The sequence below is a fragment of the Dasypus novemcinctus genome, chromosome 22 (genome assembly GCF_030445035.2).
Source record: "Dasypus novemcinctus isolate mDasNov1 chromosome 22, mDasNov1.1.hap2, whole genome shotgun sequence".
In the NCBI taxonomy this organism is placed as follows: domain Eukaryota; kingdom Metazoa; phylum Chordata; class Mammalia; order Cingulata; family Dasypodidae; genus Dasypus; species Dasypus novemcinctus.
In genome coordinates this window covers 75,434,406-75,460,927 of record NC_080694.1, presented here as the reverse complement: position 1 = coordinate 75,460,927, position 26,522 = coordinate 75,434,406, and the positions used below count along the sequence as shown (strand labels likewise).

The 26,522-nt window shown below is 63.3% G+C and overlaps 2 protein-coding genes and 1 long non-coding RNA gene across 4 annotated transcripts; 2 read left to right on the top strand and 1 right to left on the bottom strand.

The window, feature by feature from the left end:
- Positions 1-8,107: 8,107 nt before the first annotated feature.
- LOC131275386 (uncharacterized) lies at positions 8,108-10,237 on the bottom strand. The gene is made up of 2 exons (XR_009182850.1): positions 10,188-10,237; positions 8,108-9,906 (listed from the first exon to the last, which is right to left on the bottom strand). It is a non-coding gene; the product is annotated as an uncharacterized lncRNA (long non-coding RNA).
- A 119-nt stretch (positions 10,238-10,356) lies between these two features.
- On the top strand, positions 10,357-13,262 carry IER3 (immediate early response 3). 2 transcript variants are annotated; one of them, XM_058285508.2, is made up of 4 exons: positions 10,357-10,451; positions 11,185-11,304; positions 12,168-12,360; positions 12,455-13,262. In XM_058285508.2, the coding sequence occupies exons 3-4, from the start codon at positions 12,181-12,183 to the stop codon at positions 12,713-12,715; spliced, it is 441 nt and encodes a 146-aa protein (XP_058141491.1). In that variant the 5' UTR covers positions 10,357-10,451; positions 11,185-11,304; positions 12,168-12,180; the 3' UTR covers positions 12,716-13,262. The 2 variants fall into 2 exon arrangements, with proteins under 2 accessions (XP_058141491.1, XP_004455611.1); XM_004455554.5 differs by lacking the exons at positions 10,357-10,451; positions 11,185-11,304 and having other exon boundaries at positions 12,111-12,360.
- A 230-nt stretch (positions 13,263-13,492) lies between these two features.
- FLOT1 (flotillin 1) lies at positions 13,493-25,463 on the top strand. The gene is made up of 13 exons (XM_058285507.2): positions 13,493-13,647; positions 14,022-14,078; positions 14,328-14,403; positions 14,474-14,564; positions 14,656-14,799; positions 14,885-15,004; positions 15,075-15,170; positions 15,752-15,904; positions 23,065-23,246; positions 23,495-23,540; positions 23,651-23,788; positions 23,936-24,100; positions 25,181-25,463. The coding sequence occupies exons 2-13, from the start codon at positions 14,036-14,038 to the stop codon at positions 25,208-25,210; spliced, it is 1,284 nt and encodes a 427-aa protein (XP_058141490.1). The 5' UTR covers positions 13,493-13,647; positions 14,022-14,035; the 3' UTR covers positions 25,211-25,463.
- The last annotated feature ends 1,059 nt before the right edge of the window (positions 25,464-26,522 follow it).

Here is a 26,522-nt window from a genome sequence, read left to right as displayed (position 1 = left end):
TTAGGAATGCGCCAAGGCCCGTCCTTTCCAGGATTAGGAACATGCGGGGCCCGTCTTTTCCAGGCCTCTCTGCCTTCCACTGCTCCTTCTGGAACACGCTGGACGGCCGACCTACGAGTGTTCTGAGTTTATCAAGTATGAGACCCTACTTCTCTGGCCCTGTGGCGCCGGGCTGCTGGGGCTGGGGGTCGCGCCCCTTGGCGGGCGCGCTCTGCAACTCCCACGGCACCCGGCGCGCTCGCCTGCCAGCTCCCCCTTCAACCTCCTGTCTTCCGTTTCGCAGAAGTTTGGGTCACGGGTGTGATCAGAATTAGGTTCCCCTTTTTAATAAGAGAGTTCTGAAGTGGTTGCCAGACCTCCGAATGTCAGCGCGGGGGAGGAGACCCCTCCCCAGTCGAGATGGTGGAGGAAGATGTTCCGGGGCTCCGCGCCCACCAGCGGAATGCTCCAGAAAAACGTAAGGCCTGCGGGAACCCAGGCACCCAAAAGGCAAGTTAAAAGCAGCAGCTCTCGTGGCAGCCCGGCTCGCCCCCGCCCAGCCCCTCCGACCAGGACCAGAACGGGCGCTGGTCCCCGTCTTGGGGCGGCAGAGGGCCCCATGCACGTGCCGGGGGGCATATCTGTCCAGCCCAGTCTGTCTGGTGGCTGGCGGGATTCGCACCCCAGACCCGGCCCTGCGAGTTGCCTGGAGCTCTCCCACAGAAGCTGGCGGAGCAGCCAGGAAGCGCTGGCTGAAGGACACGGAGAGCAGGGCTCCAGCCGTGAGGAAACTGTCTCTATCCATGCACCTGGGGAATTCCTAGGGCCCGCGTGCCCGCCCAAGGAGACACGTGTGTGCAGCAAGCTTCAGCAAGGCCCTGCGCTCTGCCTGGAGCTGTTCTCCAGCCACACTGCACGGACGAGCCCTGAAGGAGGACCCTGCACACGCCAACCTGCACAGACTGGGAGAGGCGCCTTCTCTCCTCCCCGTGGTGGTGGGACGTTCAGGGAACGCTCTGTCGTGGCGCTAGCCGGACACAAGCTGGAGAACAGGTGCCTCCGCGTCTAAACCAGCAATAACACTTTAAAATGTCAAAATGTCTGGGTTTCAACAAAAGATTATAAAACATACACAAAACCAGGACGCAATGGCCCAGGTGAAAGAGAAGATGAAAGCCTGAGAAACCACGGGTGAGGGGGCCAGACCTGGGACCTACCAAAGACTTTTTAAAAATGCTCCTGGGAAAGATGAGGCTCAGGCGTTGCGCTCCTGTCTACCACATGGGAGGCCCAGGGTTTGATGCCCAGGGCCTCCTGGTGAGGGCGAGCTGACAGCTGGCGCCCTGGAGAGCTGGTGCAGCAAGATGACGCAACAAAGGGAGATGAATGGACACAGCACAGTGAGTGCAAAAACAACAAGGGTGGGGGTGGGAAATAAATGTAAAAAAAATAATACATAATCCTATTTTTTTTAAAAAAGCTCCTGGAGCATATTTGGCTCAAGCAGTTGAGCTCCCCCCTCCCACATGGGAGGTTCCAGGTTCCATGCCTGGTACCTCCCCCCAAAAAACAAAAATAAACAACAAATAAAACAAATGGAAAAACCAACTCAGGGAAGCAGATGTGGCTCAGTGGTTGAGCACCAGCTTCCTACATATGAGGTTCTGGGTTCAATTCCCAACCTCCAGTATCTAAAAAAAATATTGCTCCTAAATATGTCCAAAGCGTTCAAGGGAAAATAAATGGACAAAGAACTAAAGGAAATGAGGAAAATGATAGGTGAACACAAAGAAAATATCAGTAGAGAGAGAAGTTATGAAAAGGAATGAAGCAGAGCTGAAGGTCGCACTAACAGAACTTTTTTGAAACTCCCTTGAGGGCCTCAGCAGCAGTTTGGAAGTGGCAGAGGCAGGTATCAGTGACCTTTGGAGATAAGAGCGTTTAAACCATGCATTCTGAGGGGCAGAAGGAAGGAAGAATGAAGAAAAGTGAGCACAACCTGAGGAACTTGTGGGGCAGCATCGAGCACACAAACAGGCACGGTGGGAGTCCCAGAGAAGAGAGGGAGAAAGAGGCAGAGACTACAAAGAAACAGTGGCTGAAAGCTCCCCAATTTAACGAAAGACATGATTATGAACATCTAAGATGCGCAACAAACTCCAACAGGATAAACCAAATAGACTGGCACCATGACAGTTCATAATCAAACTGTCAAATCCAAAGATAAAGAGAAGCAACATGTCACATAAGGGAGCCTCAGTAAGCTCGAGTGCTGCTTTCTCATTAGAGCCACGGTGGCAAGGAGGCAGTGGAACGGCATATTAAAGAGCTGAAAGCAGAAAATTGCCAACCAAGAATCCTCTATCTGGCAAAATTGTCTTTCAAAAATGAGGGAGAGGGAAACGGACTTGGCCCAGTGGTTAGGGCGTCCGTCTACCACATGGGAGGTCCGCGGTTCAAGCCCCGGGCCTGCTTGACCCGTGTGGAGCTGGCCCATGCGCAGTGCTGATGCGCGCAAGGAGTGCCCTGCCATGCAGGGGTGTCCCCCGCGTAGGGGAGCCCCACGCGCAAGGAGTGCACCCGTAAGGAGAGCCGCCCAGCGCAAAGGAGGGAGCAGCCTGCCCAGGAATGGCGCCGCCCACACTTCCCATGCTGCTGACGACAACACAAGCGGACAAAGAAACAAGACGCAGCAAAAAGACACAGAAAACACAACCGGGGGAGGGGAATTTTAAATAAATAAAAATAAATCTTAAAAAAAAAAAAAATGAGGGAGAGAAAAAAAATGAGGGAGAGATGAAGACACTTCCAGGTAAACAAAAGCTGAAGGAGTTCTCTAGGCTGGTCCTACAAGAGACGCCAAGAAGTCTGCACCTTGAAAGGAAAGGGCTCTGGATAGTCGATCGAAGCCACACGAAGAAACAGGGATCTCTGGTGACGGCAGCAACATGGGAAACTGGAAACGCCAGTACTGCTGTAGTTCTGGTTGGTAACTCCACTTTTTACTGGCTACAGCATCTAAAAGGCAAACTTATAAAGTATAATGATAAATCAGAGGTTTAGGACTCATAACATAAAACCATTCCATCTGTAAGAACTACATGAAAGTGGGGCGACAGGGGGTAGAGGAACAGTTAGCGTATGATACTTAGTTGAGTCGTAACTAAGCTATCGAAAGGGCTACAGATTTAGGACGTTCGATTTAAGCCCCATGATAAATACAAAGACAGTACCTGGGAATATTCGCTCATAGAGACCAAAAACTAGAGCCCAGGGAGCCAGGGATGGGAGGCGGGGGGTGGGGAGTTCATGCCAAGTGGGTGCAGGGCTTCTGTCTGGGAGACAGGAAAGGCTTAGGATGGAAGGTGGTGAGGGCTCCCCAAAGCGGGCGCTGCCTCGGAGGGGTGGAGACGGACGCAAATGCTGTAATATGTTCTCAGTTTTAAAAAAGAATGAGCAACTAAAGCGGCAGTGATAATTAAACGCAGTAAGTGACCCTGGACAGGATCTTATAAGGGAGGAGAGAAGACCCAAAAGGACGTTTTGGGGACATATGTAGAAAAACGGAATATAGACTGTCGGCTTTCTTGAAGCTGATGACTGGACTCAAGCGGTGACGGAAGTGAACGTCCTTGCTCGTACCAGTGTCAAGGAGCGTGAGTGCGCTCACACATTCGAGGGCTCAGAAAACGGGTTGACGGGCAGATGACAGGCGAACAGACGAACAACAGACTATGCAGAGAGGATGACGAGGTACCCTGGCAAATGCCGAAACTGGCGGATCTGGGAGTGGATGTAGCTCAAGTGGCTGAGCTCCTGCTTCCACGGACAAGGTCCCAGGTTTAATCCCAGGTACCTCCTTAGAAAAAAAATTGGTGGATCTGGGGGGATAGGGATATGTTGGGGTTCTCTGTATGGGCTAATATTACTTTTGTGATTGTCCTTATGTTTGAAAGTTTTTCAAATTAAATTTTTTTTTAAAGATTTATTTTTATTTATTTAATTCCCCTCCCCTCCCCCGGTTGTCTGTTTTCTGTGTCTTTTTGCTGCATCTTGTTTCTTTGTCTGCTTCTGTTGTCGTCAGCGGCACGGGAAGTGTGGGCGGCGCCATTCCTGGGCAGGCTGCTCCCTCCTTCGCGCTGGGCGGCTCTCCTTATGGGTGTACTCCTTGCGCGTGGGGCTCCCCTACGCGGGGGACACCCCTGCATGGCAGGGCACTCCTTGCGCGCATCAGCACTGCACATGGGCCAGCTCCACACGGGTCAAGGAGGCCCGGGGCTTGAACCACGGACCTCCCATGTGGTAGACGGACGCCCTAACCACTGGGCCAAAGTCCGTTTCCCTCAAATTAAAGTTTTTAAAAACGTAACGAGAGAGGACTGATCTTGACCATTGTTTATTACATTTATTGATTTGGAGAAGCAAACCTGGGACCTCGTACATGTGAAGCTCACGCTCACCCTGAGCTCCACCGGCTCCGCAGATCTTGACTATTTTTAAAGTGTTGAGGGCAGACTAAACCACCAGCCTGCTCTAAGCTTCAGCCCCGGGCCGCATTCCTCCTCTCGCTGCGGTCATCTAACCCAGCCCAGGGCGGATCTCTCTGTGAAATGGAAACGTTCCACATCCACTCCCTCTAGCCAGGGCTCGCCAGCCTTACGAGGCGGCTGCACACTGGAAACGTGGCTGAGGCAACGGAGGAACTGAATTTTTTACTGTATTGTATTTAATTCACAGTAACTAATCTAAACGGTCCCCTGCTACCCGTGAGCAGAACAGAGAGCCGGGGTCTCTGCTCATTCACTCAGCTGAAATCCAGCGAGCCCCCGGCACGTGCGGGCCCTGCCTGAGGCCTGCAGAGCCTTCGTGGACCATGCCCTCGCCTGCGAGAGCTCAGAACCTGTTTGGGGAGACGGGGTCTTCTCGGAACGGCCTCAGGACCCTGCGGTGCCTTCTGGTTCCACGCCACCTCCCAAGAGGAGCCGCACTGGCCGCCCCGACAGCGCCGGGCGGGTTAGGACCGGGGCCTGGTGTCCAGCGCTGAGGAGGCCAGAGGGCCGGCCGGGCCCCTGCCCTGGGTGTGCGTGCAGCCAGCTCCGAGTGCAGGCGTGAGACGCACGGGCAAGCAGAGGAGCGTAATCCCAGAGACGCAAAGAGCTGGGGCGGCGAGCCCGACGCCCGGGATCTCAGACTGGATCACGGGGGCCGCCAGCACAGCCGCAGCTGAACCCTGCTGCCGCGGGAAGCCCCTGCGCTGACCCCGCCTGGACACGGGGCTGGCAGGCCCTCCCCTCGGGAAAATAAATGACTCCGAACACAGAACTGAGCCAGGCCGTCAGGAGGAGGCCGGCTCCGGCCAGCGGGGGCCTGGGCTCCAGCCAGCAAGGGGCCTGGGCTCCGGCCAGCGAGGGGCCTGGGCTCCGGCCAGCGAGGGGCCTGGGCTCCGGCCAGTGGGGGGCCCAGGCTTAATCCTCGCCATCCCTTCCTGGTGCCACAATCCTATGGGTGAGCGGCCCGCAGCCCCCCAGCTCCTCGCCTGTGAAGTGGGGACAGGATGCATGAGCCAATCGAGAGAGCACTTAGCGCTGTGCCCCCAGGCACTGCTCAGGCCGCTTTAGCCCCCGCCGGGACTGTGTGGAGCCAGGAAGGGCGCACTGAGGGCCAGGGGGGTCTACACAGGGGTCTACACAGGAGTCTACACAGGGGATCTACACAGGGGTCTACACAGGAGGCTCCACAGGAGTCTACACAGGGGTCTACACAGGGGTCTCCACAGGGGGTCTCCACAGGAGTCTACACAGGGGGTCTCCACAGGAGTCTCCACAGGAGTCTACACAGGGGTCTCCACAGGGGTCTCCACAGGGGGTCTCCACAGGGGGTCTCCACAGGAGTCTACACAGGGGTCTACACAGGAGGCTCCACAGGAGTCTACACAGGGGTCTACACAGGGGTCTCCACAGGGGGTCTACACAGGGGGTCTACACAGGAGTCTCCATAGGAGTCTACACAGGGGTCTACACAGGAGTCTACACAGGGGTCTACACAGGAGTCTCCATAGGAGTCTACACAGGGGTCTCCACAGGGGTCTACACAGGGGTCTACACAGGAGGCTCCACAGGAGTCTACACAGGGGTCTCCACAGGGGTCTCCACAAGGGGTCTCCACAGGGGGTCTACACAGGAGTCTCCATAGGAGTCTACACAAGGGTCTCCACAGGAGTCTACACAGGGATCTACACAGGGGTCTCCACAGGGGGTCTCCACAGGGGGTCTACACAGGAGTCTCCATAGGAGTCTACACAAGGGTCTCCACAGGAGTCTACACAGGGATCTACACAGGGGTCTCCACAGGGGGTCTACACAGGGGGTCTACACAGGAGTCTCCATAGGAGTCTACACAGGAGTCTACACAGGGGTCTCCACAGGGGTCTCCACAGGGGGTCTACACAGGGGGTCTCCACAGGAGTCTACACAGGGGTCTACACAGGGGTCTCCACAGGGGGTCTACACAGGGGGTCTACACAGGAGTCTCCATAGGAGTCTACACAAGGGTCTCCACAGGGGTCTCCACAGGGGTCTCCACAGGGGGTCTCCACAGGGGGTCTCCATAGGAGTCTACACAGGGGTCTACACAGGAGGCTCCACAGGAGTCTACACAGGGGTCTACACAGGGGTCTCCATAGGAGTCTACACAGGGGTCTCCACAGGAGTCTACACAGGGGTCTCCACAGGGGGTCTCCACAGGGGGTCTACACAGGAGTCTCCATAGGAGTCTACACAGGAGTCTCCACAGGGATCTCCATAGGAGTCTACACAGGGAGTCTGCACAGGAGGGGCTGTGCTGGGGCCACAGGGGGGCTGCGGCCGGCGGCACCCGAGGCTCAGGCTGCCTGGAGCCGGGCACCCATGAGACAGCTGCTTCCGGCCGCCCCCGCCGCCTGAAGGAAACCTGAGCGGGAGCCTGTCCCCTGACAAAGACACGGCTTCCCGCAGGAATTTACGAGGATCCACGCGGACGCGGCTGCCCTGCCTTGGCCCCGTCAGAGGGGAGAACGCACGTCGCTTGGAAACCAGCACGGCGACCTCCGAAGGAGGCGCGTGGACACCCAGCTCCGGGCTCAGGTGACGCGCGCAGCACGCGCTCGGGGGGCGCTGGTACCGGCGCTCTGCGGCTCAGGTGAACGTGTGCGCGCTCCTGCCAGCCGCCGAGTGTGCCCCACGCCGCGCGTGAACCTAGGCCGACGGCGCGCCTGCACAATGGAGCCCCACCCAGAAGCCGCAGCGCGTGTGAATCACCGTGCCCGGCTGAGAGCAGGAAGCCAGGAGCAGGGACAGGGGGCGGGGGGCTCTTGGGGCGCCACCGCCATCGTTCCTCCCAAATACAACACGCCTTTCTGGCAACGGGGCATCCTAAGGACCAAAAGTGCCGGGGAAGTGGGGCCACTAGGATGCGCGCCTCTGCGGGGGCAGGTGCCCGGTAGTTAGGGACCCCATTTCCTTCCCCGGGGCACTCCCGGTGGTCAGGCAGCTCCCAGGGCCGCCACAGGCTCCTCCAGGGATGCGCAGTCACAGCGGGCCCCTCGGACGCGGTGGCCGCACGCGGGCTCTTCCCGGCCCCCTTCTGGGCCGGATTCCCAACCCGGGGAAACAACTGAGCCCGTCATGGGGAAAAGCCGGGGCTGCCCCGGGGCCAGCGTGAGCGTGGGGGGCCGGACGCGCCCGGGAATCGTGAGGGACGAGGGAGCGGGAGGGGGGGGCCGCCGAGCCGCCCGGCTTCCTCTTTCCTGAGCTCACGGACCGCCTGGTGGGAGGGGGCTGCCGCCAGCCAGTGAGCTTGTTTTTCCCTAACTTGGTTCTGAGTCACGCCTGGCTCCTACCTTCCAGAAGGCTGCCTCAGGGCCGAGGCGGCGCTGAGTAAGCCGCGTCCTCGCACGCCATCCCCTCCGCTGGGCCGTCGCACCCCGCCTCCCCCGAGAGGCCCCCCAGCCGGAAGAAGAGGCTGTGGGGGGGCTGCTTGGGCAGCGGAGGGAGGCTCGGCCCCAGGTGCTCCTGAGCCACCGGGGCTTCAGAGCCGCTCGTCCCAGCCCTGCCCTGGACAGGGCCACGCGCGCAGCATCGTGGCGGAACTGCCGGCCTCCGGGGAGGTGGCGGGCCCCTCGCCCCTGCCCCAGTTAGGCTCAGACTTGGTGCTCAGGCGCCCTCTCCCAAGGCCCCGTGGCACCAGTGGGGAACAGCCCGATCCTTCTAGGCTTTGCTTGGGAAGCGGCGTAGGCGCCAAAAGCAGCGCAGCGAGCGCGGTGACGCAGAAACACATGCTCTCGTGGAGGCGTACTCTGGTGGGGAAACTGAGGCCAGGGAGGAGCTAGAACCCAGGGCCCCGGGAAGCGACGGTGGGAGAGCAGGTGTGGGGCGGGGTGCGGCTCTTTCCCCAGCTGCCCACCCCACAGGCCGCGGGAAGCCTGGCCAGGCCGGGCTGGCGGGGCTGAGGGCACAGCAGGGCAGGGACACGGCGCCGCTGGAAACCGCCTTGCTCTGGCCCGGTCTTCGCCTTCCAAAGAACAGCTCGGGGTCATTTATTAACTCGGGTCTGAGAACTCGTCACAGTGCCTACCCCACGCCTCTGGCAAGACTTGTTCCTGCTGAAATGCAAGACTTGTTCCTGCTGAAATGCCACGAGGGTCAGCCCCACCTCTGGGCGAACGAGGAGGAGGAGGTGGGAGTCTGCTTCGCCGGGCAAAAGGAAAGGCCGGACGCCCGGGCCAGGGAGGCGATCGGGGCGCCCAGCCCTTCTCTCCTCGGCCCTGCCCGCGGTTGGCGGCTGGACTCCGCGCCGCGCGGTCCCCTGATCTTACTGGAAGGCCTCCGGGTCAGGGCGGCCCACCGTGAGCCTGGAGCAGCGGCTTGGGTTCTCTCGACCGACGTGCCCATTCTTCACTGGGGTTTTCAGAGACGGAAAGTGACCGGCCCACGCTGGCTCAGTGGCCAAGGGGCAGCGCTGGGCCCGCAACCCAGGTCCCCCAACGCCCTTAGACGGTGATGCATGAGGTTTCCGCCCCATCCCAAGTCAGCGCGTGGCTGCTGTCGGTTATCTCTGGGCGTCGGCTGGAGGCAGGTGCAGCCAGCAGCGCCCGCGGTCATCCCTGAGCGGGGACCCGGCAGGCCCCCCCTGCCCCCAGCTCGGCTTCCCCTTCTGCACACCCGTTCCAAGCACGTTTGCCTCCCTGCTCACTCTCCCTCCCCCCCTCACTACCTTTGTCCTCCGTTCTAGACTCGCGGTTCCAGGAGGGTGGGCGGCGGAGCCCTAAGTGAACTCTTACGGGCCGGACCCCCGACGGCCCGGCCAGGGCTGCCCCGCCGGCCGCTGCTCGGCCCCGCGCCAGAGGCGAGCACCCCAGCGTCCTCTTTGAGAAGGGACATCGCTATCTAAACAGACACCTCTGGGGGTGAGCGTTAGCTCCGCAGAGCAGACGGATTCCAAGCCGTGTGCTTATTCACGAGTGTTTATCAAGGCCCTGCTGGGGCCGAGGAGCGGCGACAGGCCCAGGGGCAGAGAGGCAAGCGCCGTCGTCTACTCGGAGATAAACAACAAAAGGCAAACACAGAAACCATCCCCGTTGTGGTCAGAACCACGAGGAAAACAAACAAGGGACAGGGGGTGGGGGGCTGGGGTCAAGAGGAGAGGCCAGCGGGAGGACAAGCTGGCCTGATGGCTACGTTCCCGTGTCCTGTTGCCCCTGCTCCCCCGGTAGGCAGGAAGGAGACGGGGAGCCGCAGGGCTGGAGCGCACAGGGGGCAGGGCCGGTTCCTCCAGGCTCAGGGCGGTGGGAGCCGGTGCAGCCCTGGCCTCAGCCGCTGGCGCACTCTGGCCTCGCCTTGTTCTCCTGCACCTCCCTTGGCTGAAAGAGTCACCCCAACCTTCCCTGGCTCCCTGCGTGGGGGGTGGGGGGCACAGAGCAGGTCTGAGCCGAGCAGGAACGGGGGCTGGACAGGCTGAGGAGGGGCGCCAGCTGCGCTCTCTGGGCTGGCTCTGTCCTCCCCTCCTCCATGCCAGGACATGGGGACAGCTCAGCCGGACAACCTGACCTCTCACTTCCCTCCCCTCCCCTGCCTGACGCCCTGGAGAAATTTTCCATCATAAACAAGTCACGCATTCCAGCCCTGGCTTCCTTCCCTCCCACCAAGCAGTTTTCTTCCACTGCCACTGCTCACCGCCAGGCCGTGGCTGTGCGTGCGGATCACCCACGTGGGAGCTGCCACGCGTTCGTGGTGGCTTCGTGCTGCCGTGGAGGGAGGCTGGCTGTGCTTGGGGCGAGAGTGAAAGGACGGCGAGGGACAGTCGAGTGTAACTGACAGGCTGAACGTGAACTGGAGAGGCTGCCATGGGAAATGGTGCGTCATACGCGAGAAAGCAAAAAGCACGGCGGCCTGCGGGGAAGGCAGGTGTGAGACAGGCGGTGCCTGTGAGCGGAGCAGGTGTGTAAAGCGAGTGTGCGGAACAGGACGGGGATGTAAATTAAAGTGACACACAGGCCCTCCCGTGATAAAGAGCATTCCAAGCCCCATCCCGGCGTTAGCCCCGAATGTGCGTCCCAGGCGTCCTTGGCTGAAGGTGCCGCAGGCTGCCCGGGAATCCTCCCGTGAGCTTGGGTGACCCAGGCCGGCCGCACCCACAGCTCTGCCTTTCCACCTCTTGTTTAACAAGATTACCGAGCGACCTCCAAGTGCGAGGCTTCGTGTGGGTTCCACGAGCCAGCGCGGGCAGCAGCCTGCAAGAGAAGGGGTCCCCAGGCAGCCACCTTGCGCCCCGGCGTACGGCCCTGAGCCGATGGACTTCAGATCCCGGGGCCACCTCGGGTCCCTTCACCCTCTTGCTGCAGCCTCCATCCCCCCTGCCCCCAACACCTAACCCACTGCCCAGTGCCGGAGCCCTGAGGCTGGGAGGCCTCGCCTGGCCAGCCCGCTCTGCCCACCGCGGCAGGGAGCTCCGTGCCCGTGGCCGGCTGACCATCTCCCAGACCCTCCAGGGCCCGCTCGCCCCAGCCAGGGCCCGCCGGGCACGCCCCTCCAGGCCCAAGCTGCCCCGTTCAGAGCCAGCCCGGGTCGCAGCAGCAGTGCCTCCCACTGCCCGCTCCGCCCCCCGCCTTCCAGCCACTGTCCTTCCCACTGCCCCTTTACGGGAAGCTAACTCAGATTGTTTTTCTTGCAGTTTCCCAAACACGTCCTGTACTTTTCCAGGGAGGTCTTTGTGGATTCTATTTCTCTTTCTCACACTGGCATTTTCATACCCCACCCACTACTCAAGCGCCACTGGCCCACCAGATAAGAGGTGAGTCTGAGTTTTCCTGCGATCCTTGAATCAGGGTTCCGGGTCGTGGTCCCCTCCCCGTGTCAAGGCTGAGGGGCGGCTTTGTCTAGCTGCGTTGAAAGTGACCCCTGTACCCTCACCCACCCTTTACCACCGTGCCTGGCACAGGTGGGTGCTCAGGTGTTAAATTCGGTGTCCACGAGCAGCTGTCTCTCTCTGGCGATCATGGAAAGGAAAATGCGGCCCTAACTTGAATCACGCCCATTGCTACATTGGTACATGTTCTTCACCGGGGGTTGTGATTTATCCACCCCAAGGGCAAATCCCGTGGCCTGAGTTTTGGCCTTTGCGCGGGTCTTTGAGGAAACTCGGCTCTTTGCCGCGTGCGCGCGGGTGCGCTTGGCGCGTGAAGGCGCTTCCAGGGCGCGAAGCAGGCGGAGTCCAGTGGACTCCCGCGCGTTTGGAAACGCCTCTCCTCTTGGGGAGGGAGCTGCTTTCCACGCGCCCTCCAAGCCTGTGGGTGCAGGGGCTGCTGCGGGGCCCAGGCGCGCTGGGGCTGCCTTACCTGAGCCCTCCGCGGCCGCCCGTGAAGGGCCTGGCGTGCCCTTCCCCTGGGCGGCCCCGGGGGCCCTTTCCAGCGGCGCGCGCCCGGGCAGGTGCCCGCAGCCCCGCCCCGCCCCGCGCCCAGCGCACACTCACCCCACCTCGCGGCCCCGGGGCTGCACAGCAGGTCCCCGCCCCATTTGCACAATCTTCGGAATTCCCAGCCGCCCGCAGCCAACCGCGAGGCGGGCGCGGGGCGGGGCCGAGACCTCTTAAGCGCCGGGGCCCGCCGCGCGCCTCACTGCGCCCCGCTCCTCCCGCGCCATGTGTCGCTCCCGCAGCTCCTTCGCCACCATGACCGTCGAGCAGGCCCCGACGCCCGTCACCCCCACCAGCCCGAGACCCCGGCGGGCCTCCGGCCCCGAAGTCTTCACTTTCGACCCCCTCCCGGAGCCCGCGGGGGCCCCCTCCAGGCGGCCCAGCGCCCCTCGCGGCCACCGCAAGCGCAGCCGCAGGGTCCTCTACCCTCGCGTGGTAAGTGGGGCCGGCGCGGGCGGCGGCGCAGGGCGCCCGGTGCCCCCGGCGCCGGGGCCCGGCCTGACCTGGGCGCTGCCGTCTCTCCCCTCAGGTCCGGCGCCAGCGGCCAGCCCAGGACGCGAACCCCGCCAAAAGGCTCCTCCTCGTCCTGCTCTCGGTCGTCTTCTGCCAGATCCTGACGGCCGAAGAAGGGGTGCCAGCGACCGTGGCGCCGGGGGAGACGCCGAGCCCCGCGCCCCCCGCGCCCAGCCCGGCGCCGCTCGTCCTCGAACCCCAGAACTTGACCTCCGAGCGCTCCGACTACGCGCTCGACCTCAGCGCTTTGATCCAGCAACACCCGGCCGCCTTCTAGCCGGCCCCCTGCCCCCGCCCGGAGAACCGGGAGATCCTGAGAAACCCGACGGGCCTGGGGCGCGCGTGCCGTCGGACTGAGAACACTACAGCCGGGCGCCGGGGCGCGCTCGGCCCTGCCCCGCCCGGGCCGGGCTGGGGAGAAGCCATCGTTAATTTATTGCTCGTCCTTTTAACTACTATTTATCTGTTATTTATGTATGTCCCCAGGTGATGGAGGGGCGCATGGAATATTTATTTAACTTATGCGCGGGGGAACACGGCACCCCGCGCTGCAAACGAGGGTCTCCCGGTGGGGCGCTCGGTGGGCGCCGGGTCGGGAGGACTTCCTGCCTGCGAGTCTAGGGTGGGGCGGGTCGTGGGTTTAGGGGCGACACGCTCCACCCCCCACATCTCAGCTCCGCGGGGCCTACTGTGTGAGGCCCCAGCGGACCCTTGCGGATAAGGTCCGTGGCCTTCCAGCTCCCCGAAGTTGCCCCCGAGGGGTGGCTGCGGGGCCGAGGGTCGCCCGTATGTTCTGTGAACACAAATAAACATGGTTTATGCCAGCTGGCGTCTGTGCTTTCCTGGCGCGCGGCGGGCGCCCGGCGGCGGCGGTGGCCCGGGGTTCCCCAGCGAGTCCGCGATGAAGCAACGTCCCCGCGCGGCGGCAGGACGCGGCGCCCTCGGAGCTCCCGGGGCGGGGCGGGGCGGGCCTTCCGGGGCGGAGCGCGGCGGGCGCGGGAAGAGGGAGGCCCGGGCTCGCCAGGCAGCCCCCCGGGCCAGGCTGCGGACCCGAGCGGGGCCTGCCGGGAAAGGGGCGGGCCGCGGGGCGGGGTCGCGGCAGCCGCAGCGCCAGGGTGCGGCCGGGTGCGGGGCGCGAGCCGAGCTGCCAGGGCGCCGTGCGCTGTCCCTGCGCGCCCCGTGCCTGCCCGAGGCCCGGGCCCGGGGGAGGTGAGCGGGGCCGGGGCCGGCGGAAGAGCGCGGGGAGGGGCCCTGCTCGCCCGAGGGCGCTATCAGACGAGGGGAAACCGCCCGTGCGGAAGGCCGTGGGCGCGCGGGAGGGAGGGGCGGTGGAATTGCGGGATTTCCCAGGAAAGGTCCTTAGCGGGCTGTGGGTGCGGGATTTCACGGCAAAGGCCGTTAGCGGGCGTGGGTGCGTAGCAGGCGTGGGTGCGTAGAGCGGTGGCGGTGGGCGCGGAGAGTGGCAGCGGTGGGCGCGGAGAGCGGCAGCGGTGGGCGCAGAGGGCAGCGGTGGGCGCAGCGCCGCGGTGACGCGGCGGGGAGGGAAGGGCCGGGTCTGCAGAGGCTCTCCCCCTCTCCTCCAGCTCCACCCGAAACCATGTTTTTCACCTGTGGCCCAAACGAGGCCATGGTGGTCTCCGGTAAGTACCGATTTCCCCAGCCGGCGACCCCCAAGCCCCCGCCCGCGTGGCCTCTGCCGGGTCCCCTCGCACCCTGTCGGCTCTGGCGCCAAGCCCCGTTCGCCATGACCGCGGCATCCCACCTGCCTGTGCCTGGGGCCCAGTGGCCAGCGCCCCGCCTCCCTGGTGGAGTGGGAGCGCCCCCCAGTTCCCCAGGCCCCCACTTCCAGCTCCCAACGCCCACTGCCAGTCACTGTGCCCCCCACCCAGGTTTCTGCCGAAGCCCCCCGGTGATGGTGGCTGGAGGCCGAGTCTTTGTCCTGCCCTGCGTCCAGCAAATCCAGAGGTAGGCCGGAGCCCCTGAGGAGACCCCCGCCCTCGTTTCCCCTCTCAGTGGACGCACCTTCTCTCCCCAGGATCTCCCTCAACACACTCACCCTCAACGTCAAGAGTGAGAAGGTCTACACTCGCCACGGGGTCCCCATCTCGGTCACTGGCATTGCCCAGGTGAGGCTTCCAGGGCCTGCCTGTCCCCCCGTCCCTGGCCCCCGGCCCCTCCCTGGGACCACCGCAGCCTCCTGCCCCGTTCTGGCCGCAGGTGAAAATCCAGGGGCAGAACAAGGAGATGCTGGCGGCCGCCTGTCAGATGTTCCTGGGGAAGACGGAGGCCGAGATCGCCCACATCGCGCTGGAGACGCTGGAGGGCCACCAGCGGGCCATCATGGCGCACATGACCGTGGAGGTGGGCGGGCAGGGACCGGGGTGCAGGCGGGCGCGGTGGGCGGCGGGCTCGGGAGCTCACGTCCCTCCCCGGTGCTCGCTCCCAGGAGATCTACAAGGACAGGCAGAAGTTCTCGGAGCAGGTCTTCAAAGTGGCCTCGTCGGACCTGGTCAACATGGGCATCAGCGTGGTCAGCTACACCCTGAAGGACATCCACGACGACCAGGTGCGCGCGGCCGCGGGCCTCCCCGCCCAGCCCGCGCCCCCGGGCACGCTGACCCTGCCTGTCTGCACAGGACTACCTGCACTCCCTGGGCAAGGCGCGCACCGCGCAGGTCCAGAAGGACGCCCGGATCGGGGAAGCGGAGGCCAAGAGGGACGCTGGGATCCGGGTGAGGGGCCGCGGGGGCGCCGGGCGGAGGCCGGGGGGCGCTGGGATCCGGGTGAGGGGCCGCGGGGGCGCCGGGCGGAGGCCGGGGGGCGCTGGGATCTGGGTGAGGGGCCATGTGGGCACTGGGTGGAGGCCGAGGGGGGCTCTGGGACCCGGGCGAGGGGCCATGTGGGCGCTGGGATCTGGGTGAGGGGCCGCGGGGGTGCCGGGCAGAGGCCGGGGGGCGCTGGGATCTGGGTGAGGGGCCATGTGGGCACTGGGTGGAGGCCGAGGGGGGCTCTGGGACCCGGGCGAGGGGCCATGTGGGCGCTGGGATCTGGGTGAGGGGCCGCGTGGGCGCTGGGCGGAGGCCAGGGGGGTGCTGGGATCCAGGTGAGGGGGCGCCGGGCGGAGGCGGTGGGGGGGGTCGCTGGGATCTGAGGGGGGGCCACGTGGACTGGGCGGAGGCTGGGGGGATGCTGGGATCCGGGCGAGGGCCCCCCAGGCGGCGGGCAGGAGGTGGGGATGGAGTAGACTCCCCACTCAGCCTGCTCACCGTCCCCTTCTGCCTCACCTTGCCTGGACCTGACCTTGCCTGGACAGGAGGCCAAAGCCAAGCAGGAGAAGGTATCTGCCCAGTACCTCAGTGAGATCGAGATGGCCAAGGCACAGAGGGACTACGAGCTGAAGAAGGCCGCCTACGACATCGAGGTCAACACGCGCCGGGCGCAGGCCGACCTGGCCTACCAGCTGCAGGTCAGCACGTGGCCGTGGTCTCCGCTCTGCCCCGTCCCTCTCGGGCCACCCCTGTTTGTTACGTCCTGTTCTGGACCCTCTCGTTTAGGCTCTCTGTTTCTGACCCAACACCCCCATAGAGGAGAGGTTTTGGGGGGCCGAGGACCGAGGGGAGGACAGCATGAGTGGGCTGAGCGTGTTTGGAGCAGGTGTGCCGTGCACGAGCGCACCGCGGCGGTGACCCAGCGCCACGTCCAGCCGAGCTGCGCATTCCGGCACGGGTCTGCGTCCACCCGGGGAGAGGACACCTTTCTCTAGTTTGCATGGAGGCCCCCCCACCCCCCTGGGCTGAGCAGGAGCCCTGGGGCCAAAGAAGGGGGTGCGGAAGCAAAGGGACCAGAGCGCTGGGTGCTGCAACGCGAGCTGTGCAATATCCTTGATCGCGCAAGGAGCACCGAGACCGTTACCCAGAGGGCGGGAACGTGAGGAAATCAGCCTTGCTTGGGGTGGTGCAGAGGCATCACCTTCCCGGGAGGCTTGTCGGGGTGCGCGGGGCCTCGGGGCTCCCCACAAGGCGCCCGTGGGCCTATCAGGGTGAGCGGGGCCTTGCGGCTTGCCTCGAGGCGCCTGTGAGCCCATCGGGGTGTGCAGGGCCTCAGGCTCACCACAAGGCACCCGTGGGCCTGTCGGGGTGCACGGGGCCTCGGGGCTCGTTGCGGGGCGCCCGTGGGCCTGTCAGGGTGAGCAGGGCCTTGGGGCTCGCCACGGGGCGCCCGTGGGCCTGTCGGCGTGCAGGGGGCCTCGGGGCTCGCCGCGGGGCGCCCGTGGGCCTGTCAGGGTGAGCAGGGCCTCGGGGCTCGCCGCGGGGCGCCCGTGGGCCCGTCGGGGTGAGCAGGGCCTCGGGGCTTGCCGCAGGGCGCCCGTGGGCCCGTCGGGGTGTGCGGGGCCTCGGGGCTCGCCACGAGGCGCCTGTGGGGAAGCAGAGCCTCAGGCCCTGCCCGTCCTGGTGAGACTGCATTTTGAGAGAAGCCCTGGGGGTCCGTGTGCTCCCTGGAAACCTTCTAAGCAGAGCTCTCCTGGCCTGGGCAATCCAGGGCTCGGCTTTTATTGGTGACTCGCTACGTGCCAGGCGGGGTTTGGAGGTGGGACCTAGTGCAAGTGAGCTAGAGAAGGCTCTTGCTCTCCCGGGGCCTCCTGGGTAACGCAGGTCACAGGCCCTGATTACGGCAAGTGTTTCAGTGCTGTGGGAAGAAAAGCACGTGATGTGCAAGCGGTGGGGCTGGTACTGGAGCTAGAGGGTGGTCCGAGGACACTCCTGCGAGCGAGCGATATTTGAGAGGAACCCTGAAGGCGAGGGGAGCCCACTGTGCAGTCGTGGGTCAAGGCAGGGGGGTCCTGGAGGCGTTTTCTGCAGCGATAGAAACGTGTGTGTCTGGGCTGTGAGGTCGAGCACTTGAACGTAGCCAGTGCGGCTGAGGCACCAGCTGGTGAACTCACTTAGCTTTAGTCAAAGGAGCCCGCGTGGAGAGGCCCCTGCTGCGCCAGGCGAGGCAGCGAGGGACGGGCATGTCCTGGGCGGGTGCTGTGAGCTCGGGAGGACAGGGCCCGGCCACGCGCGGCTTGGGCGGCGTGACGGAGACGTGGGAGAGAAGCAAAGCGCAATGGAAAGCTTTTGGATTTTAAACAGGAGATGCCATGGCTAGTTTATGTTTTTATGAAGACCAGCCTGGCTGCCCCGGGGAAGTAAAGAGAGGAGAAGGAAGGAGAGCGGTCAGCTGGAAGATGACAGAGTGAATAAATGAGCTAACTGCACTCCCTCTTAAAACTTGGCTAAAACCACATGGCACAGTTTTTTAAAAAGTCAGACCTCAAGAAGAGGAGCAGAATGTTCTGGAAGGCAGAACATGGGGCTAATGGACTTTGGCCCAGTGGTTAGGGCGCCCATCTACCATATGGGAGGTCCGCGATTCAAACCCCGGGCCTCCTTGACCCGTGTGGAGCTGGCCATGCGCAGTGCTGATGCGCACAAGGAGTGCCGTGCCACGCAAGGGTGTCCCCCGCGTGGGGCAGCCCCACGCGCAAGGAGTGCGCCCTGTAAGGAGAGCCGCCCAGTGTGAAAAGAAAGAGCAGCCTGCCCAGGAATGGCGCCGCCCACACTTTCCGTGCCGCTGACGACAACAGAAGCGGACAAAGAAACAAGATGCAGCAAATAGACACCAAGAACAGACAACCAGGGGAGGGGCGGGAATTAAATAAATAAATCTTTAAAAAAAAAAAAAAAAAGAGAGAGCAGGCCCGGGACAGCTGAAGGCTCAGCCTGCGGAGGGGAAGCTGCAGGGAGGAAGGCGGCCGTGAGCCGAGCCCGTGGACCTGGTGGAGAGCAGGACCGTGGCCCCCAGGCCCCTCCTGGCCCCGCCCCAGCTCACGGCCGGCAGGCCATGGTAGCGGCTGGTGTGGCCGGTGGCCATGCCCTCGAGCTGATGGCTGGCGCCCTCCTGGGACCTGGTCCCTGCACGGGAGCGGGAGGAAGGCTGTGGGGTGAGGCCAGTCCAGGCCGTGGGGTGTGGTCGTGCAGGCTGTGGGGCGTGGCTGTCCAGGCCGTGGGACGTGGTCGTGCAGGCTGTGGGGCGTGGCTGTCCAGGCTGTGGGGCGTGGTCATGCAGGTTGGGGCGTGGCTGTCCAAGCTGTGGGGCATAGCTGTGTAGGCTGGGGCGTGGAGGGCCCGGGCCATGGGGCATGGCCTTGCAGGCTGTGGGGCGTGGCCGTCCAGGCCCTGGGGCATGGCCGTGCAGGCCGTGGGGGTGTGGTGGGTCCAGGCCGTGGGGCGTGGCCATGCAGGCCGTGGGGCATGGCTGTCCAAGCTGTGGGGCGTGGCTGGTGCAGGCTGGGGCGTGGAGGGCCCAGGCCGTGGGGCGTGGCCGTCCAGGCAGTCCAGGCCGTGGGGCATGGCCGTGGGGGCATGGTGGGTCCAGGCCGTGGGGCGTGGCCGTGCAGGCCGTCCAGGCCATGGGGCATGGCTGTGCAGGCAGTGGGGGCATGGTGGGTCCAGGCTGTGGGGCGTGGCCGTGCAGGCCATGGGGCATGGCTGTCCAGGCTGTGGGGTGTGGCTGTCCAAGCTGTGGGGCGTTGCCAGTGCAGGCTGGTGTGTGGAGGGCCCATGCCATGGGGTGTGGCCGTGCAGGCTGTGGGGCGTGGCTGTGCGGGCATGGTGGGTCCAGGTTGTGGGGCGTGGCCGTGCAGGCCGTGGGGCGTGGCTGTCCAGGCTGTGGGGTGTGGCTGTCCAAACTGTGGGGCATGGCCAGTGCAGGCTGGGGCGTGGAGGGCCCAGGCCGTGGGGCGTGGCCGTGCAGGCTGTGGGGCGTGGCCGTCCAGGCTGTCCAGGCCATCCAGGCTGTCCAGGCCGTCCAGGCTGTGGGGCATAGCTGTCCAAGCTGTGGGGCATGGCCGGTGCAGGCTGGGGCGTGGAGGACCCAGGCCATGGGGCGTGGCCATCCAGGCAGTCCAGGCCGTGGGGCATGGCCGTGGGGGCATGGAGGGCCCAGGCCGTGGGGCATGGCTGTCCAAGCTGTGGGGCGTGGCCGGTGCAGGCTGGGGCGTGGAGGGCCCAGGCCGTGGGGCGTGGCCGTGCAGGCCATGGGGCGTGGCCAGTCCAGAGGAACAAGCAGCTCATTCCGCATCCGAGTCCCTGGAGGGAAGCTCAGAGGCCGCCGCCTGAAGCCAGACCCCCTTCCATGTTTAGACCTGTCTGACCGAGTGGACAACCAAGGAAGATGGAAACCAAACCGCACCACGCAGAGCGACTCAGAGGACACGTGCTATGCAGAGAAGGACACATGAAAGAGAAAAACCCCATGAATATCCTCAGAGATAAGAGTTCACATCCCGTAAACCGGAACATAGAACTGAACAGAAAAAGGTCCTAGAGGGAAGTGAACGTGGCTCAATGGATAGAGCGTCTGCCTACCATACAGAGGGTCCAGAGTTCAAACCCAGGGCCCCCTGACCCGTGTGATGAGTTGGCCCATGCGCAGTGCTGATGCGCACAAGGAGTGCCATGCCATGCAGGGTGTCCCCCAGGTAGGGGAGCCCCACCCACAAGGAATGCAGTCCAAAAGGAGAGCTGCCCAGCGCGAAAAAAAGCCCAGCCTGCCCAGGAGCGGCACCGCACACACAGAGCGGACACAGCAAGATGACGCAACAAAACCAGACACAGATTCCTAGTGCCTCCTGATGAGAAGGCAAGTGGACACAGAAGAACACCCAGCAAATGGACATAGAGAGCCAACAACGGGGGGGGGGGGGGGGGGAGAGGGGAGAGAAATAAATAAAAAATAAATCTTGGAAAAGGAAAAGGCCCTGGAAGTTAACAAGATGTCAGAAATGAAAAAAAAAAAAATTACACCAGAATAGAAATTCCAATAAATCTCCCAGAAAATGGAACAAAGAGACGGAGAGTTAGGAAAGAATATTAGAAAGCAGTCCAGGAAATGTCACAGAAGAGAGGAAATGGGAGGACATCACCAGTGAAACAAAGCAAACATTTTTTTCTGTTCTGAAGGACTTAACAAGTTTTTAGACTGAAACGTCAGTGAGAGAGCTCTGTGTTGTTGCGAAGTGTCTGAACACTGAGGGTAGAGAGGAAGACCTGAAAGCTGCCAAAGAAAGAACAAACCTGAAACAGGGTCGAGTATCAGATGACTTCAGATTTCTCAAGAATCTAGGGGAGGGAAGTGGCTGTGGCTCAATCAGCTGGGCTCCCCATCTACCCTGTGGAAGGCCCTGGGTTCACGTCCTGGGGCCTCCTTGTGCAGGCAGGCTCACCCACACTCCACAGAGTGCCACCGGACGGGGCGCCACGGAGAGCCGACTCAGCAAGGTGACGCAACAAAAATGGAGACAAGCAGAAATGCAGACGAGTGTGCAGTGAATGGACGCAGAGAGCAGACAGCAAACAAGCCACAAGGGGCGGGGGGTAATAAATAAAGTAACTGTACAGACACAGAAGAACGCACAGCGAATGGACACAGAGAGCAGACAGCACACAAAATGCGGGGCCGGTGGGGGGGCGATAAAAAAGAACCTAGGGGAGCAGATGTGGCTCAAATAGTCGAGCACTCGCCTCCCACACGGAAGGTCCCAGGTTTGGTTCCTGGTGCCTCCTAAAGGAAAAACAGTAAAACAACAGCAGAAAATAAGCCAAAAAAACCCAAGCAAATGGATGAGGGAACCATGGGGGCAGAAATCTAGATCTTCAAAATAACATCGTGACAGCATGTACACAGCTTAATTGTCATTAAGTTGAAGGACAAAACAAAGGCCTCGGAGAAGCAAGATCTCAAAAAACGTGTTGCCCGCGTGGAACTCCAAGGAAGCAGCTGGAGGCCAGCGTCACCTAACGTGGGCCCAGACACAATAAGGAGGAGAGGAGCGGTGGGTCACGGAGGGAGAAGGCGCCCGGCATGGCGGCCGTGCGCGGCGCGAGGCGGGTACTCCGGTCCTGACGGTGTGCAGATGGGGGTCGGGGTGCAGCTGCCCCCCTCCAGGGGAGCAGGCTCGGCGGGTGCCTGAGGGCCCGGCGCGGCCCGCTGAGGATGGAGGTGGAGGTTGTGCTCCTCGCCCCGCGGCCTCGCCAGTGTGTTGGCGGGAGCCCTGGGCGCGGCATCTGCCCAGTGCGAGGAAGTGCGTGTGGCCCCTGGAGGTGGCCGTGGCCCCTGGAGGTGGCCGTGTCCCCGGAGAACGCCCAGAGGCCGCTTTTGGGGTTGCTGGGTGGTTTGGGGAGAGTTGGGGAGGACTTCTTTTGAATTTGTACCGTCTGCAAACGAGGAAAAGGAGAACGACCGATTCCACCCCCCAGCAAAAGCTGGTGAGGCCAGTAGCTGGCTGTCGCTTGTCGAAGCAGCGAGGACCAGGGTTACAGCGGTGGGGCAGGGTCTGGGTGCGAGGTGGAAGGCGACAGGACGTGGCCCGGCCGGCCTCGAGGGAGCGGGGTAACAGGTCGTCAGCAGAGGGCCCCTCGCCCCACCGGGCAGCCCTCCCAGCCCCGAAGCCGGCTGCCGGGCACAGCGCTGGGCTGGAGGCCTGGGCAGGGCATCCGGGCGAGCCCCCGGCCACTGCACCAGCTGAGCGGTGTGGCCCCAGCCTCGCACGTGGGCCCCTGTTCTGTGGCCCGGCCCAGTGCCATGTCCGCCCTGTTTCATGCCTCACCCTGTTCCGAGTCCACCCAATTCCGTGTCCACTCGGTTCCACGTCTGCCCTTTCCGTGGCCCACCCAGTTCCATGTCCTCCTGTTCCATGTCCCGCCCTGTTCCGTGTCGCCCTGCTCTGTGTCACTGTGTCCGCCCTCTTCGATGTCCTCCCAGTTCCATGTCTACCCGGTCCTGTGTCCGCCCTGTTCCATGTCCCACCCGGCTCTGTGTCCCACCCAGTTCCATGTCCTCCCGGTTCCATGTCTACCTGGTTCCGTGTTTGCCCTGTTCCATGTCTACCGGTTCCGTGTCCCGCCTGGTTCTGCGTCCGCCTGGTTCCGTGTCTGCCTGTTCCGTGTCCGCCCTGTTCCATGTCCTCCCAGTTCCATGTCTACCCGGTCCTATGTCCGCCCTGTTCCTTGTCTACCTGGTTCCGTGTCTGCCCAGTTCCATGTCGCCCTGCTCTGTGTCACTGTGTCCTCCCTGTTCCATGTCCCACCCGGCTCTGTGTCCCACCCAGTTCCATGTCCTCCTGGTTCCACGTCTACTTGGTTTCACGTCTGTCCGGTTCCACGTCCTCCCGATTCCTTGTCTGCCCAGTTCCGTGTCCCGCCTGGTTCTCCATCCGCCTGGTTCCGTGTCTGCCCTATTCCGTGTCCGCCCTGTTCTGTGTCCTCCCAGTTCCATGTCCGCCCTGTTCTGTGTCCGCCCAATTCCTTGTCCTCCTTTTCTGTGTCCACCCTGTCCCATGTCCACCTGCCTGTTCTGTGTCTACCTGGTTCCATGTCCACCCTGTTCTATGTCACCATGCCCACCCTTTTCCATGCCCCACCCAGTTCCGTGTCCACCTGTTCCGTGTCCTCCCGATTCCACGTCTGCCCAGTTGTGTCCACTCAGTTCCTTGTCCGCCTTTTCCGTGTCCTCCCAGTTCCGTGTCCACCTGTTCGGTGTCCGCCTGTTCCGTGCCGCTCTGCTCTGACGCCGCGCCTCCCACAGGTGGCCAAGACCAAGCAGCAGATCGAGGAGCAGCGGGTGCAGGTGCAGGTGGTGGAGCGGGCCCAGCAGGTGGCCGTGCAGGCGCAGGAGATCACCCGCCGCGAGAAGGAGCTGGAGGCCCGCGTGCGCAAGCCGGCCGAGGCGGAGCGCTACCGGCTGGAGCGCCTGGCCGAGGCGGAGAAGTGAGGCCCCTCCCGCACCCCCCAACCCAGCGCCCCCGTCTGCAGCCCTGGGGCCTGGGGACCAGGCACCCAGTTGTGGGAGCCCCTGCCCCGTGCCTGGGAGTTGACCCCCTCCTCCCGCTCCCCTCCTCCCCGCTCCCCCTCTTCCCTCCCCCGCTCCCCTCCTCCCCCCTCCCCCTCTTCCCTTCCCCGCTCCCCTCCTGCCCCCGCTCCCCCCGCTCCCCTCCTCCTGCTTCCCTCCTCCCCAGGTCCCAGATGATCATGCAGGCCGAGGCAGAAGCGGAGTCCGTGCGGGTGAGTGGCGCTCCTGGCTAGGGGCAGGGCTGCTTCCCCGGGCCGGGGTCTGGTCCTGCACCTTCCGCTGCCCGACCGAGACCGCAACAGGTGCCACGCGCCCTCCTCAGATGCGCGGGGAGGCCGAGGCCTTCGCCGTGGGGGCCCGAGCCCGGGCCGAGGCCGAGCAGATGGCCAAGAAGGCAGAAGCGTTCCAGCTGTACCAGGAGGCCGCGCAGCTGGACATGCTGCTGGAGAAGCTGCCCCAGGTGGGGGGCCGTGGGGGCCCGGGCCTGCGGGGTGACGCGAGGGGCCTGCGCGGGCGGGCTGGGGGCGGTGACCAGCGCGGGGCAGGGTCCCCGGGCTGAGGTGGGGCGAGGGCCACACCCGGGGCCCAGCAGGCGTCCTTCCTCCAGGTGGCCGAGGAGATCAGTGGGCCCCTGACCTCGGCCAACAAGATCACGCTGGTGTCCAGTGGCAGCGGAGCCGTGGGGGCCGCCAAAGTGACCGGGGAGGTGCTGGACATCCTGAGCCGCCTGCCGGAGAACGTGGAGCGGCTCACGGGCGTCAGCATCGCCCAGGTGAGGGCGGGCCCTGGCCGTGGCCCGGTGTGCCCAACACTGGACGGCTCCAGGAGGCCTGGGTGGCCAGCAAATACCGAGCGCCTTCTGTGTGCCAGGCGCAGTGCCAGGCATGGTTTAGTTATTTTTCTCTCAATCAAAACTCCCTTGGGGTATGCCGTATTTTACAAGGTAAGCTGATGACCTGGCCACCGGCCGTGAACCTGGCAGCCTGCCTGGAGCCTGGGGTCACCCCACCCGTGGAGGAGCTAACTCCAGCCCTGTGGACGGTTAGTCAGGGCACGGCCCTGCCTCTCGGGGCTTCAGAGCTCAGAGAACGGGCTTGACACCAGACGGTTTGGGTGAGCATGCGGCTCCAGTGCCCGCGGCGTGACCTTGGGCAAGCCACCTAGCCTCTCCATAAACTCAGGCTCTTAACAGTAACTTCCCTGCTGGATTGGCAGGAGGCTCCGAGTAAGTGTTTGCAAAGCGTTGAGAGTGATGCAGGCACGGAGAAGAGCTGTGTAAGTGGGTGCTAAATAAATACAGGCATCCGCCCTCGTGGGCCGCAGCCTGAGCCGCCCGGTGCCCCTGAGCCGCCCGGGCACCCCTGAGCCGCCCAACCCCTCTGAGCCGCCTGGGCCCCCTGAGCCGCCCGGGCCCCCCTGAGCCACCCAGGCCCCCTGAGCTGCCCGGCCCCTCTGAGCCGCCCGGGCCCCCCTGAGCCGCCCAGGCCCCCCTGAGCCACCCAGGCCCCCTGAGCCGCCCGGGCCCCCCTGAGCCGCCCGGGCCCCCCTGAGCCGCCCGGCGCCCCTGAGCCACCCGGCCCCCCTGAGCCGCCTGAGCCCCTTGAGCCGCCCGGCCCCCCTGGCTCCGGCGGTTGGAGACTGGGTGCCCAGGAGTCGAGGCAAGCAGGGCTTGGGGCCCCTCCACCCGCCCCGGTGATGGGCTGTTTGTCGTACTTGGATCCTGGTGGCTCTGAGAAAAGGAGGTGGGCATGCTGGGAAGAGGAGACCCCGTGGCCTGGTGTGCTTGCCGCAGCGTTCCCACGGGGGCCTGCGAGCACCTGGCTTCCCAGAACTGACCCCCGTTTTCCGCCAGGTGAACCACAAGCCTCTGAGAACGGCCTGAGTCCCCCGCTCTCACCAGCGCCCAGTCGCTGCTCCAGGTGGCCTGGAGGTCCCCGTCGCATCCTGCCGGTGGCCTGGGCGTGCCCTTGTCGTGGGCCTGCACCCTCAGGCCTCCTGCCAAATCGCCAGTGCCCAGCCTTGGGGGGTCGCTGCCTTCCCCTGCTCCCCGCTGCCCATCCCCCAGGGGCCCCCCGATTATCCCCCTTACCCCACCCAGCTCACCTAACTTCCTAAATAAACATGTCTCAGCCTGAGATCTCAAACTCTTTCCTGATGGAGAAAGGAACAGGGGCTGGAGAGTTTCAACTTGCCTAGTAAATTAATGTTAATAAGTACTGATACTTGTTAACACATAACTTACTAAAGCAGAACCAAGGCAAGATCAACGCTACAATGTAGCTTGCACCCTTGCTCTCCTGTTGGCTTTCTGTAACCGGAGAAAAGCAGTAGTTGCTTGCGCACAGACCTGGCTTTTCAAAATCTGACTAGTCAGGAAAACATGCTGAAATGGAGGGTTGAGAATTACCAGGAATAGGGCTGAGGAAAAGCTTTGTGCACCTAGGGGCAAGTGCACCAGGTAGGGCCCTGAAGGGAAGGGCTCCTGGGTTAGGATCAGGTTGGAAGTGCCAGCCTGAAGCCCTGGAGGTGCAGCGCACGTCGGTCAGCAGACCTGGGTTCCCCGCTCGGGGCCTGGAAACAGCCACGTCCCAGGAGAGGCGGACACTGCTTGTCTGGGAGCCACTGACGGACAGACTGACGTTGATCTCAGTTGCCATTTTCCGCCCTAGATTGACGAGAACTGGTGCTGAGGGGAGGTCTGGGTACCGAGGATGGGGTGGGGCGAGGGTCCGCTGCTCAGGGTGCGAAGCTCAACGAGGGACCTGCGCCTCCCCCCACCATCACTCCCTAAATGAGAACACCTCTTGCAACTTTTTTCAATTCCTGTTTATTATTTTTGGCTCTTGGGGCAACGTCATATTTTCAATATGAAAAAAAAAAAAAAGAGAAGCAAGATTAACACAAAATATAGTTTGAAGTGTAGAATACGAAAAAACAGATAGTAAAAAAACAAGGCAGTAGCAAAAGGAGAAAGCTGTCAGAAAAGATGACGGGGTGCTGTGGCCCCTCTTCTGGGGAACCCACTCAGGTGACGACCTTTCCACATCGGGGCTGCAACTTGTGGGGGGAGGCTCAGGAGGCCCAGGGCAATCCCTTCCTCTCCGTGCACAGCGAAGGAAGCCTCCCTGAGGGAGGGCACTGAGGTCAGGACAGAGCTGGGAGAGAAGCTAAAAACGAGGATAATACTGTACACC

Excerpts from the sequence above, each read along its gene's own strand:
- IER3 (XM_004455554.5), top strand. The coding sequence starts at position 12,151 with ATGTGTCGCTCCCGCAGCTCCTTCGCCACCATGACCGTCGAGCAGGCC. Across the intron at positions 12,361-12,454 it reads GGGTCCTCTACCCTCGCGTG|GTCCGGCGCCAGCGGCCAGC; the intron begins GTAAGTGGGGCC and ends CTCTCCCCTCAG.
- FLOT1 (XM_058285507.2), top strand. The coding sequence starts at position 14,036 with ATGTTTTTCACCTGTGGCCCAAACGAGGCCATGGTGGTCTCCG. Across the intron at positions 14,079-14,327 it reads CGAGGCCATGGTGGTCTCCG|GTTTCTGCCGAAGCCCCCCG; the intron begins GTAAGTACCGAT and ends CCCCCCACCCAG. Across the intron at positions 15,171-15,751 it reads AGAGGGACGCTGGGATCCGG|GAGGCCAAAGCCAAGCAGGA; the intron begins GTGAGGGGCCGC and ends TTGCCTGGACAG.